Here is a 13,004-nt window from a genome sequence, read left to right as displayed (position 1 = left end):
TGCTCCCTGCTCCTCTCTCTCTCTCTCTCTCTCTCTCTCTCTCTCTCCCTCTCTCTCTGGCTGTTTGCATTGCCTGTTGAATGTTTAACAAATCTGTTTATTGGTCTGGGATGAGCCTGCGGATTGACTAGAGTCGAGTGAACAGGAGTTTGTGTGTCACCGCTAGCCGTGTCTCTGAAGCTGATATTGACTGCTTGTCGATTGTTTTTTCCATTGTGTCCCCATCCACACCCCTCACATGAACAATGATGGTTGAGAGTCAGGGACAGGAAAAGGAGTGTGGTGAAGAGGGGGATAAAGAGAGAGAGAGTGGAAAGAGTGTGACGGAAAGAAAATAGGCTGCTTTTATATAATAGCAGTCTTGATACGTGCAGCTGAAGTGTGATGTCTTTGTGAAAATAGTACAGGCTGTTTGGTTCTTATCAGGGCTGAAAGCAAAGAAAGGAGGGAGGAGTGGGATAAAAAGAAAAGAAAGTGAAGGAAGTAGGAAAGGAAAGGACAGAATAAAGGTGTGAGGTGGTTATGTGGTATATGAGTGACAAAGAGGCAGAAGTAAGTGAACTTCACCTTCTGAAATTATATTTTCTCAGCTTCTAACAATTGGTATTGTTTTTCATTGACAGCTGGACTTAAAAACAGACAGATGAAAACAGCAAACACAGTGACTGTGAACAGTTAATATTTTAAGTGTGAGAATGAGCGTGCTCACACAGGAAATAGAAGGCATTTGAGTGAATAAGAGAAAACAGACAGACCGTGAGCGTCAACGGCGTCTACGGCATCATAGAGTGTCAAATTAGAAAGTCTAAAATAAGCAGATAAATTGTGTGGGTCGTTTGTAGAAATGGAATTAGAGGAATTGCTATGCTCTTCCCTATGCTAAGTAGACTAAAGATGTAGTTTAAAATGTATTGGGCTGTAAGCTAAGGCTTATCAGTCAAATAGGCTACATATTTGAAAACACTTGCAGCCTACCTGTGTTGATTTCAATCAAAGGCATATAGCCTAGGCAGGCTACAACTGGAAAACTCAAGGACTCGGATTGCAAGAGTGTATACTGTTTATGTAGAAGAACGAGACTTGGTTGTTTATAAGCAACTCAAGTGTATTAGCTACAACATCCTTGTGAGCTAGCAAAGCAACAACAGTTGGACATCTAAGGAACTCCCAACAGCTACATAGTGAACAAACACCACTGTTTATCATGACAACATTGGCATACGCAGTGTGTGTGAATTGACAATGGCACGCAAATTTCACACCGTTGAGGGGAGTCTCTCCGTGTGATTTTGGCTTTAAAGTAGGGAGTGCAAACATTTTTCATACTGATCCCCCATGGGAAACAAACCCACAAACCTAGTGTTGCAAGCGCCATGCTCTACCAACGGAGCCACACAGGACTATGAATGAGCCCTATGGACCCTGGTTAAAAGCAGTGCACTATATAGTGAATAGAGTGCCATTTCAGGTATAGTCATGGTATGGCCCGTGTCTACTCACCATGGTATCTGACGGTCTTGCGTGGTATTGGGTTCCAGTTGAGACTTAACGACTTCTCCCAACCAATCAGAAGAACCAACATCAGGACCTTAGCCCCACCCATGGCTCCGATAGAGCCCGGCAGTCTCAGCGAGGCTGTTGATTCGCTGGTTGATGTTGAGTGACAGTGGAGATAGACAGTGTGGGAACAGACTCTGGCAGCCTGCCAAAGAAAGATCAAACACAAGTTAAAGCATCATGAACAACCACCACAATATCTCACCAGCCGAGCAGCCGTACAACATTCACAAACATCTTATCAGAGTTCTGTCAAGCCAATTCAGTGACAGTTATTACATTGAAACACGAGGTAGCAAAGTGAATGTGTGTTGGCAGCACATCAACCAGACACAGAAAATGAATGTCGAAGCAAGGACAATTCAACACACAATGTAGTTTATGATAATTATCCTAAATGAATATGTCAAACAACAAACTTGTTTTGTCTTTGACAGGCGATGCTAACGGCAGCCTGTTTCAATATTGGTGGTAAACAATACAAACATTACCACAGACGTGGTTTGAAAATACTCAAAATGCAACAGGAGTACACTATAAAATATATCCCACTTTCCCTCATTCTGTGGAATCGCCATTCCACACCTGCTGGTGTCTATCAGAGAGCCAAATCAACATTTGATGCTGTTTACTGATTTGAGAACAAAGACGTTGACATCTAAATGTGCATAAAATGTCTAATTGTGTTTACTCTTGGAGATGGATGAAAAATCTCTGTCTGCGCAGATGCATTTTATTGCTCGATGTAAGTTGGCCCCTGTTACGGATACAGGTATCCTGTGTTTTTGTGTGTTCCTACTCTTTCTGCCCTAATCACAGGTGTCCTGTATGTTCCTGATTGGTGGTCGTTGAGGTGTCTGCTGATTGGACCAATCAGTGAACATTCCTGTTAATTGCACCACCTGTTATTCGTTTGTTCAATCACACATCCCATTTTATAAAAACTAGACTTGTGTTTGTTGAGAGAGAGAGACTTTTTGCCATATGTGAGTATGGACACGGTGGTGTCCTGTGTGTTGTGTACTCGCTAGTTGATGATTACCCTGTTTAGTAGCTTTGTGTGTTTTTTGGGAAAGGGGGGGTTTAAGCTAGATGCCCTTGGGCGTCCATTACCCGTAGGACGAAATCTGTCTATAAACACCAGTTAGACCTGAGCGGACCACCCACTGTATTTTTGTATGGTAGCAGTAGCCTAGCGGTTCTTTAGGCAGGCTAGATCAGTTTAGGGGGTTTTACACTATTGTTTCATTTCTTGGGTCCTGCTCAGCCCTTTTTCCCAAACCCTTACCGTGTGTTCATAAATAAACACTTTGTGTTTGACGGTAGTTCATGGTAGTTGTGTCTTATTGGTTCTCACTGTTCCCTGCCACACTTATAATTTACATGAATTTATGTTACGGGTCTCATGTCCATCCACCCTAGATGTTTAGAGCCACGGGGTTCGTAACATAAAGTGGGGGCTCGTCTGGGATCCTATCTATCCCATGCTACTCATGTAAATTAGCAAGTGTCTGGTTCAGTGTTGAGCTTAGCAGCTGTAACTACCTGTTTTTTTTGTGTGTTCAGTAGTCGACGGCTCGTGTTGCTAGTAGGATGGCTACTTTTGAGTTGGAGGCGTTTTTGGAAAACCCTACGTGGGAGGTTTTTGATAATTGCCGTAGAGTGGATCTACAGGCTTTGGCTGACCACTTTTCTGTACCCATACCGAGGGGTTTAGTGAAAGCAGAAGTTAGGGAAGTAGTGTTAGCGATATTGTTAAACGAGCGAGTGCTTGAGTTACCGCCGCCTGAGTCTGCTGCTCCTGTAGGGGATGTGGTTGCTGTTCCTGTAAGCCCATCAGTGTCTGAGGACGAGGCTAAGGCTCCAGCCACATTGCCCCGTTATGACCCACTCTCCCCACTGACTGACAGTGATGCCAGGATGGATGTCCGCTCGACACGGCTCCAAATAGAGGCGGAAGAGCGGGCACAAATCAGGCAAGACAAGCTGGAGATGCGTAAAATGGAACTAGAGGCAGAACAGGAGACGCGTAAGATAGAACAGGAGACGCGTAAGCTAGAGGCAGAACAGGAGACGCGTAAGCTAGAGGCAGAACAGGAGACGCGTAAGCTAGAGGCAGAACAGGAGACGCGTAAGATGGAACTGGAGACGCGTAGGCTTGATCAAGAACTGGAGACGCGTAAGATGGAACTGGAGATGCGTAAAATGGAACTAGAGGCAGAAACAGCGAGGTTAGTCTCTGCTCATACTATGCCTGCTAGTGAGCCAGCCTCACCAGCGGTGTCGTCTGCTACATTTGATATTAGTAGACAGATCACCTTGGTACCTGTGTTTAGGGAGTCAGAGGTTGATTCCTATTTCAGTGTGTTTGAGCGTATAGCGGTAGCATTGAAATGGCCCGACGAGGTATGGTGCCTATTACTTCAGTGTAAGCTAACAGGTAAAGCCCAAGAGGTTCTGGCAGCGCTACCTCTTGAAGACAGTTTGAATTATGAAGTGGTCAAAGCTACTGTTCTTCGTGCCTATGAGCTTGTTCCTGAGGCATATCGACAGAGATTTAGGTCTCATAAAAAGTCTCCTACTCAGACTTATGTGGAGTTTGCTAGAGACAAAGGAAATCTGTTTGACAAATGGCACAGTGCTAGTAAGGTAACTGATTTTACCTCTCTACGGGAGTTAATCTTGTTAGAAGAGTTTAAAAATTGCTTACCGGAACGCATTGTAGTTTATCTGAACGAACAGAAAGTATCCTCACTGTCGGAAGCGTCTGTATTGGCAGACGAGTTTGTGTTGACGCATAAGAGCGTGTTTTCGGCTCGTACGGAGAGCAGGGCTGCGGAGTTGCTAACTTTTAGTCCTAGTCGACCAGCCGTACATCCAGCACGCCCAAAAGATGTGCGTCACTGTTTCTATTGTCATAAGGTGGGACATTTGGTTAGTGATTGCTTTTTGCTTAAACGCAAGCCGGGGATGCCTCAGCACGCCAGGCCGCCAACGGGTGTTGGGCTGATTCGCATGCGGTTGTAAGGCCGGAATCAAGACAGAAGCCTCATAGTGAATGTGGTTTGAAAGTCCCTGTCCCAGATCACAGTTATGAACCGTTCATTTTTGAGGGGTTTGTTTCTATATCAGATGATGAAGCGTCTCAGCGTCCAGTTAGAATCCTCAGAGATACTGGTGCGGCGCAGTCGTTCATACTAGCTGATGTGTTGCCCTTGTCCAGTAATACATATTGTGGTTCCAGTGTGTTAGTACAAGGAATTGAAATGGGTTTCGTCCCAGTGCCATTGCACTTTGTGAACGTACACTCTGAGTTAGTCAGTGGATTGTTCAGAGTGGGCGTACGTCCTATGTTGCCAGTAAAAGGTGTGACATTTATAATGGGTAACGATATTGCCGGAGGAAAGGTAATACCCATATTGGAGGTATTGGATAAAAGTGACCAGTCTCTCTCCGAGGAGCTGGCACAGGGTTATCCAGATGTGTTCCCCGCTTGTGCTGTCACACGTGCTCAAGCACGACAAGTGGGTGAAGTGGTAGATTTGTCAGACACGATTCTATTCAGAGAGTGTGACCCAGAGGATAGTTCGGGTGCTACCTCTGGTAAGCTGGTGCAGTCTGACCAACAGCCCAGAGAAAGGAAGAAGGATGTGGAACTTGTTGCTGAAGCAATACAGTTACCAGTTACTCGTGAGCAGCTGATCGCTAACCAACAGGTTGACATTAGTCTGGCTAAATGTTTTTCTAGTGTTGTCTCAGAGGACGAGCTAAAGAAGAAAAACATGGCATACTTCATTGATGGTAATCTCCTCATGCGTAAATGGACATCCCATGTTGACGCTGGCGGAGATTGGAATGCTGTTTACCAAATAGTGATTCCTACAGCCTTTCGACAAAATGTTTTATCCCTCGCTCATGATCACCAGTGGTCCGGACATCTGGGAGTCACCAAGACTTATGATCGTGTTTTGCGACATTTCTTTTGGCCTGGTTTAAAACAAGATGTGGCTCAGTTCTGTCGGACTTGCCACACCTGTCAAGTAGTTGGGAAACCGAACCAGGTTATTTCCCCGCGCCTCTTTGTCCCATACCGGCCATAGGTGAACCATTCGAACATGTGATGGTTGATTGTGTTGGACCATTACCAAAAACAAAATCTGGTAACCAGTTTATGTTGACAATTATGTGTGTGGCCACCAGGTACCCAGAGGCCATTCCTCTGCGAAGGATTACTGCTCCGGTGGTGAGTAAAGCGTTGATCAAATTCTTCTCAACTTTTGGATTACCTAAGGTGATACAAACTGATCAGGGGTACGAATTTCCTTTCTAAACTTTTCAAACAAGTGCTAAAATCCTTGTCAGTTACACACCGTGTGTCAAGCGCATATCACCCAGAGTCTCAGGGTGCGCTTGAACGTTGGCATCAGACCCTGAAGTCTATGCTCCGTAAATATTGTTTGGAATCTGAGAAAGATTGGGATGAGGGAGTTCCTCTAGTGTTGTTTGCTGTCCGTGAGACAGTACAGGAATCCCTAGGGTTCAGCCCAGCTGAACTGGTGTTTGGACACACCATGAGAGGACCTATGAAAGTCCTTAAGGATCAGTTTTTGTCACAAGAGTTGTGTGTGAAAGAAAATGTGTTGGACTACGTTAGTCGCTTTCGTGAGCGCCTACATGCTGCCTGTGCTCTAGCAAAGGAAGCGCTGTCTTCCTCACAGAAACGGATGAAACGACACTATGACACACAGGCTGTTTCTCGTTCACTGCAGCCAGGTGACCGAGTTCTTGTGTTGTTGCCTGTGCCAGGAGCGTCATTGTCAGCACGTTTCGCTGGTCCTTATGTCATTGAAAAGAAACTAACTGAAACTGACTATGTGATACAGACTCCTGATAGAAAACGCCAATCTCGTGTGTGCCACGTTAACATGTTGAAGACATACCACAACAGACCCGTTACTCAGGTAGACAGTCCAGAGAAACTGGCCGAGTCGGCTGTCTCTGTTGCTGCTACGGCTGTAGTGGGAGGTCATGTTAATGATGTGGACGGAGATGGTTTGGAGTTGCGCAATACTCAGCAGCAGTGTGCTAGATTGCCCAATTCAGAGATGCTGCTGTCTCTCCCGTCAAGCCTGATTCATTTAACGGACAGACAGTCAGATGATATTGTGAGACTATTACACAGCTTTCCATGTCTTTTTAATGATGTTCCTACATGTACAAATGTGTTAGAACATGACATTAATGTTGGAAACGCTGCACCTATCAAGCAACATCCTTATCGTGTCAACGTCGCTAAGAGAAAGATAATGAGGGGTGAGGTCGGTTATTTGCTGGAGAATAACCTGGCTATGCCAAGTTCAAGTCCTTGGAGTTCTCCGTGCATTCTGGTTCCTAAACCTGATGGGACATCCAGATTATGTACGGACTATCGGAAAGTCAATGCTGTCACAGTGCCCGACTCGTTCCCGTTACCCAGACTGGATGACTGTATTGATACTGTTGGTGCTGCTACCTATGTAACCAAATTAGATCTTCTAAAAGGTTACTGGCAGGTGCCGTTAACCCCACGTGCCTCCGACATCTCTGCATTTGTGACCCCAGATCACTTCCTACAATATGCTGTCATGGCATTTGGGATGCGGAACGCACCAGCCACTTTCCAACGCCTGGTTAACACAGTATTGGCTGGAGTTCCTAATTGTAGTGCTTACCTTGATGATCTGGTCATTTATTCAACTGAGTGGTCTGATCATGTTAACACTCTAAGGGTAGTGTGTGAACGTCTAGCAACCGCTTCTCTAACCCTGAACTTAGCAAAGTGCGAGTTTGGGAAGGCTACTGTTACTTATCTTGGTAAACAGGTCGGCCATGGTCAGGTGCGCCCTGTAGATGCCAAGGTCTCAGCTATAAACGCATTTCCCGCACCTACCACCAGAAGAGAGCTACGCCGTTTTTTAGGGATGGTTGGCTACTACCGTAGTTTCTGTAAAAATTTCTCTGCGGTAGTTGCTCCATTAACGGATTTCCTCAGTCCGGCGAGAAAATTTGTATGGTCTGAAGATTGTTGTACTGCTTTCAACACTGCTAAAGCACTCTTGTGTAGTACTCCTGTTCTTGCTGCGCCAGATTTTGAGCGGCCGTTTAAACTGGAGGTAGATGCAAGTGCCAGAGGTGCTGGTGCTGTTCTACTGCAGCAAGACCAGAGTGGAGTGGACCATCCTGTCTGTTATTTTTCACGGAAATTTAACAAATGTCAGACAAACTATTCCACCATTGAACAAGAAGCTCTAGCTTTGTTGTTAGCTCTGCAGTACTTTGAAGTTTATGTTGGTTCCAGTGCATTACCAGTGGTAGTGTATACTGACCATAACCCCTTAGTTTTTCTCCACCGGATGTACAACCAGAACCAACGCCTTATGCGTTGGGCACTTGTCGTGCAAAATTATAATTTGGAGATCCGCCACAAAAAAGGGGTTAGATAATGTGTTGGCAGATGCTTTGTCTCGTGTGTAATGATCTAGGTTTTTTTTGTTATCCCGATAGGATGATTTGTGAATTTGGGTGTTGTGATAATACGTGTGTCGCAAACCATTTTGGTTTGCTCTTTTAAGGGTGGGAGTGTTGCGGATACAGGTATCCTGTGTTTTTGTGTGTTCCTACTCTTTCTGCCCTAATCACAGGTGTCCTGTATGTTCCTGATTGGTGGTCGTTGAGGTGTCTGCTGATTGGACCAATCAGTGAACATTCCTGTTAATTGCACCACCTGTTATTCGTTTGTTCAATCACACATCCCATTTTATAAAAACTAGACTTGTGTTTGTTGAGAGAGAGAGACTTTTTGCCATATGTGAGTATGGACACGGTGGTGTCCTGTGTGTTGTGTACTCGCTAGTTGATGATTACCCTGTTTAGTAGCTTTGTGTGTTTTTTTGGGAAAGGGGGGTTTAAGCTAGATGCCCTTGGGCGTACATTACCCGTAGGACGAAATCTGTCTATAAACACCAGTTAGACCTGAGCGGACCACCCACTGTATTTTTGTATGGTAGCAGTAGCCTAGCGGTTCTTTAGGCAGGCTAGATCAGTTTAGGGGGTTTTACACTATTGTTTCATTTCTTGGGTCCTGCTCAGCCCTTTTTCCCAAACCCTTACCGTGTGTTCATAAATAAACACTTTGTGTTTGACGGTAGTTCATGGTAGTTGTGTCTTATTGGTTCTCACTGTTCCCTGCCACACTTATAATTTACATGAATTTATGTTACGGGTCTCATGTCCATCCACCCTAGATGTTTAGAGCCACGGGGTTCGTAACAGCCCCCAATGTTTTTTTAATTAATTTTTTTATTACTTTTTTTAGGGGGTAGATCAGCTTTAATATTTCAGATAGATTGTAACTTCCATCAATGTAATTGTCTGCATCACTTCCAATCCCCCATATGTTTTTTTTCTCGCAAATATACACACACATATATATATATAATATATATATATATATGTATATATATATATATATATACATACATATATATACATACACACACACACATATATATATATACAGTGAGGGAAAAAAGTATTTGATCCCCTTCTGATTTTGTACGTTTGCCCACTGACAAAGAAATGATCAGTCTATAATTTTAATGGTAGGTTTATTTGAACAGTGAGAGACAGAATAACAACAAAAAAATCCAGAAAAACGCATGTCAAAAATGTTATAAATTGATTTGCATTTTAATGAGGGAAATAAGTATTTGACCCCCTCTCAATCAGAAAGATTTCTGGCTCCCAGGTGTCTTTTATACAAGTAACGAGCTGAGATTAGGAGCACACTCTTAAAGGGAGTGCTCCTAATCTCAGCTTGTTACCTGTATAAAAGACACCTGTCCACAGAAGCAATCAATCAATCAGATTCCAAACTCTCCAACATGGCCAAGACCAAAGAGCTCTCCAAGGATGTCAGGGACAAGATTGTAGACCTACACAAGGCTGGAATGGGCACAAGACCATCGCCAAGCAGCTTGGTGAGAAGGTGACAACAGTTGGTGCGATTATTCACAAATTGAAGAAACACAAAATAACTGTCAATCTCCCTCGGCCTGGGGCTCCATGCAAGATCTCACCTCGTGGAGTTTCAATGATCATGAGAACGGTGAGGAATCAGCCCAGAACTACACGGGAGGATCTTGTCAATGATCTCAAGGCAGCTGGGACCATAGTCACCAAGAAAACCATTGGTAACACACTACGCCGTGAAGGACTGAAATCCTGCAGCGTCCGTAAGGTCCCCCTGCTCAAGAAAGCACATATACATGCCCGTCTGAAGTTTGCCAATGAACATCTGAATGATTCAGAGGAGAACTGGGTGAAAGTGTTGTGGTCAGATGAGACCGAAATGGAGCTCTTTGGCATCAACTCAACTCGCCGTGTTTGGAGGAGGAGGAATGCTGCCTATGACCCCAAGAACACCATCCCCACCGTCAAACATGGAGGTGGAAACATTATGCTTTGGGGGTGTTTTTCTGCTAAGGGGACAGGACAACTTCACCGCATCAAAGGGACGATGGACGGGGCCATATACTATCAAATCTTGGGTGAGAACCTTCCGTCAGCCAGGGCATTGAAAATGGGTTGTGGATGGGTATTCCAACATGACAATGACCCAAAACACACGGCCAAGTCAACAAAGGAGTGGCTCAAGAAGAAGCACATTAAGGTCCTGGAGTGGCCTAGCCAGTCTCCAGACCTTAATCCCATAGAAAATCTGTGGAGGGAGCTGAAGGTTCGAGTTGCCAAACGTCAGCCTCGAAACCTAATGACTTGGAGAAGATCTGCATAGAGGAGTTGGACAAAATCCCTCCTAAGATGTGTGCAAACCTGGTGGCCAACTACAAGAAACGTCTGACCTCTGTGATTGCCAACAAGGGTTTTGCCACCAAGTACTAAGTCATGTTTTGCAGAGGGGTCAAATACTTATTTCCCTCATTAAAATGCAAATCAATTTATAACATTTTTGACATGCGTTTTTCTGGATTTTTTTGTTGTTATTCTGTCTCTCACTGTTCAAATAAACCTACCATTAAAGTTATAGACTGATCATTTCTTTGTCAGTGGGCAAACGTACAAAATCAGCAGGGGATCAAATACTTTTTTCCCTCACTGTATATATATATATATATATATATATATATATATATATATATATACACACATACACATACACATATACACATACACACACATACATACACATATACAGTGGGGGAAAAAAGTATTTAGTCAGCCACCAATTGTGCAAGTTCTCCCACTTAAAAAGATGAGAGAGGCCTGTAATTTTCATCATAGGTACACGTCAACTATGACAAACAAATTGAGAAAAAAAAATCCAGAAAATCACATTGTAGGATTTTTAATGAATTTATTTGAAAATTATGGTGGAAAATAAGTATTTGGTCACCTACAAAAAAGCAAGATTTCTGGCTCTCACAGGCCTGTAACTTCTTCTTTAAGAGGCTCCTCTGTCCTCCACTCGTTACCTGTATTAATGGCACCTGTTTGAACTTGTTATCAGTATAAAATACACCTGTCCACAACCTCAAACAGTCACACTCCAAACTCCACTATGGCCAAGACCAAAGAGCTGTCAAAGGACACCAGAAACACAATTGTAGACCTGCACCAGGCTGGGAAGACTGCATCTGCAATAGGTAAGCAGCTTGGTTTGAAGAAATCAACTGTGGGAGCAATTATTAGGAAATGGAAGACATACAAGACCACTGATAATCTCCCTCGATCTGGGGCTCCACGCAAGATCTCACCCCGTGGGGTCAAAATGATCACAAGAACGGTGAGCAAAAATCCCAGAACCACACGGGGGGACCTAGTGAATGACCTGCAGAGAGCTGGGACCAAAGTAACAAAGCCTACCATCAGTAACACACTACGCTGCCAGGGACTCAAATCCTGCAGTGCAAGACGTGTCCCACTGCTTAAGCCAGTACATGTCCAGGCCCGTCTGAAGTTTGCTAGAGTGCATTTGGATGATCCAGAAGAGGATTGGGAGAATGTCATATGGTCAGATGAAACCAAAATATAACTTTTTTGGTAAAAACTCAACTCGTCGTGTCTGGAGGACAAATAATGCTGAGTTGCATCCAAAGAACACCATATCTACTGTGAAGCATGGGGGTGGAAACATCATGCTTTGGGGCTGTTTTTCTGCAAAGGGACCAGGACGACTGATCTGTGTAAAGGAAAGAATGAATGGGGCCATGTATCGTGAGATTTTGAGTGAAAACCTCCTTCCATCAGCAAGGGCATTGAAGATGAAACGTGGCTGGGTCTTTCAGCATGACAATGATCCCAAACACACCACCCGGGCAACGAAGGAGTGGCTTCGTAAGAAGCATTTCAAGGTCCTGGAGTGGCCTAGCCAGTCTCCAGATCTCAACCCCATAGAAAATCTTTGGAGGGAGTTGAAAGTCCGTGTTGCCCAGCGACAGCCCCAAAACATCACTGCTCTAGAGGAGATCTGCATGGAGGAATGGGCCAAAATACCAGCAACAGTGTGTGAAAACCTTGTGAAGACTTACAGAAAACGTTTGACCAGTGTCATTGCCAACAAAGGGTATATAACAAAGTATTGAGAAACTTTTGTTATTGACCAAATACTTATTTACCACCATCATTTGCAAATAAATTCATTAAAAATCCTACAATTTGATTTTCTGGAAAAAAAATTCTCATTTTGGCTGTCATAGTTGACGTGTACCTATGATGAAAATTACAGGTCTCTCTCATCTTTTTAAGTGGGAGAACTTGCACAATTGGTGGCTGACTAAATACTTTTTTCCCCCACTGTATATACATACATATATACATACATCCATACACACATATCCTTTTTTAAATTATATATCCCTTCATTACCCTCCAACCCCACCACCCCTTCCCCAATTGGAGCAAACCAGTGAACAACAACGCCCAGGCCTCCACTTCCAGCCCACACATACCACATACACCTTACGGACACAGTCAAATTCTACAATAATTACATTTAGTTTGTTTTTACTCCTGAACTTCCTCCGATAATTTTCATGATGTCCATCTGGTTTGCTTCTATATGCCATATTTTTCTAACTGTGCTCTTTCACAAAAGCTCTCAACCTATAATCTATATACGTATCATGGACACAGTATGCTTTACATTAGTTATCTGGTTGTTATTAGTCCCATCCTTCAGCTCCATTCAACACCTCCCATCTATCTCTTAACACCATCCATATTGGATTTCTATTTGCCATATATTTTTCAACTGTAAGTCGGCACCAAATGTTATGTGAATTTAAAATGTCCACTTTAATGTGCAGACTTTCTGTACAGTTTGCCATTTAGGAGACAGGGGTGTGAATTTAGATGCAAAGCCTGTACAGCACATTCTGCACCCAATCTGA

General features: G+C 43.8%; 1 protein-coding gene across 1 annotated transcript in view; it reads right to left on the bottom strand.

The window, feature by feature from the left end:
• LOC121530646 (semaphorin-4C) overlaps positions 1-13,004 on the bottom strand; it is an 88,686-nt gene that overhangs the window by 28,601 nt on the left and 47,081 nt on the right. Inside the window, exon 2 of the mRNA XM_041835764.2 lies at positions 1,501-1,702. Within this exon, the coding sequence (XP_041691698.2) occupies positions 1,501-1,603 (103 nt within the window). The 5' untranslated portion in view covers positions 1,604-1,702. The remainder of the gene's footprint in view (positions 1-1,500; positions 1,703-13,004) is intronic.

The sequence above is a fragment of the Coregonus clupeaformis genome, chromosome 18 (assembly GCF_020615455.1).
Source record: "Coregonus clupeaformis isolate EN_2021a chromosome 18, ASM2061545v1, whole genome shotgun sequence".
Classification (NCBI taxonomy): domain Eukaryota; kingdom Metazoa; phylum Chordata; class Actinopteri; order Salmoniformes; family Salmonidae; genus Coregonus; species Coregonus clupeaformis.
This window is presented reverse-complemented; position numbering and strand designations above follow the sequence as displayed.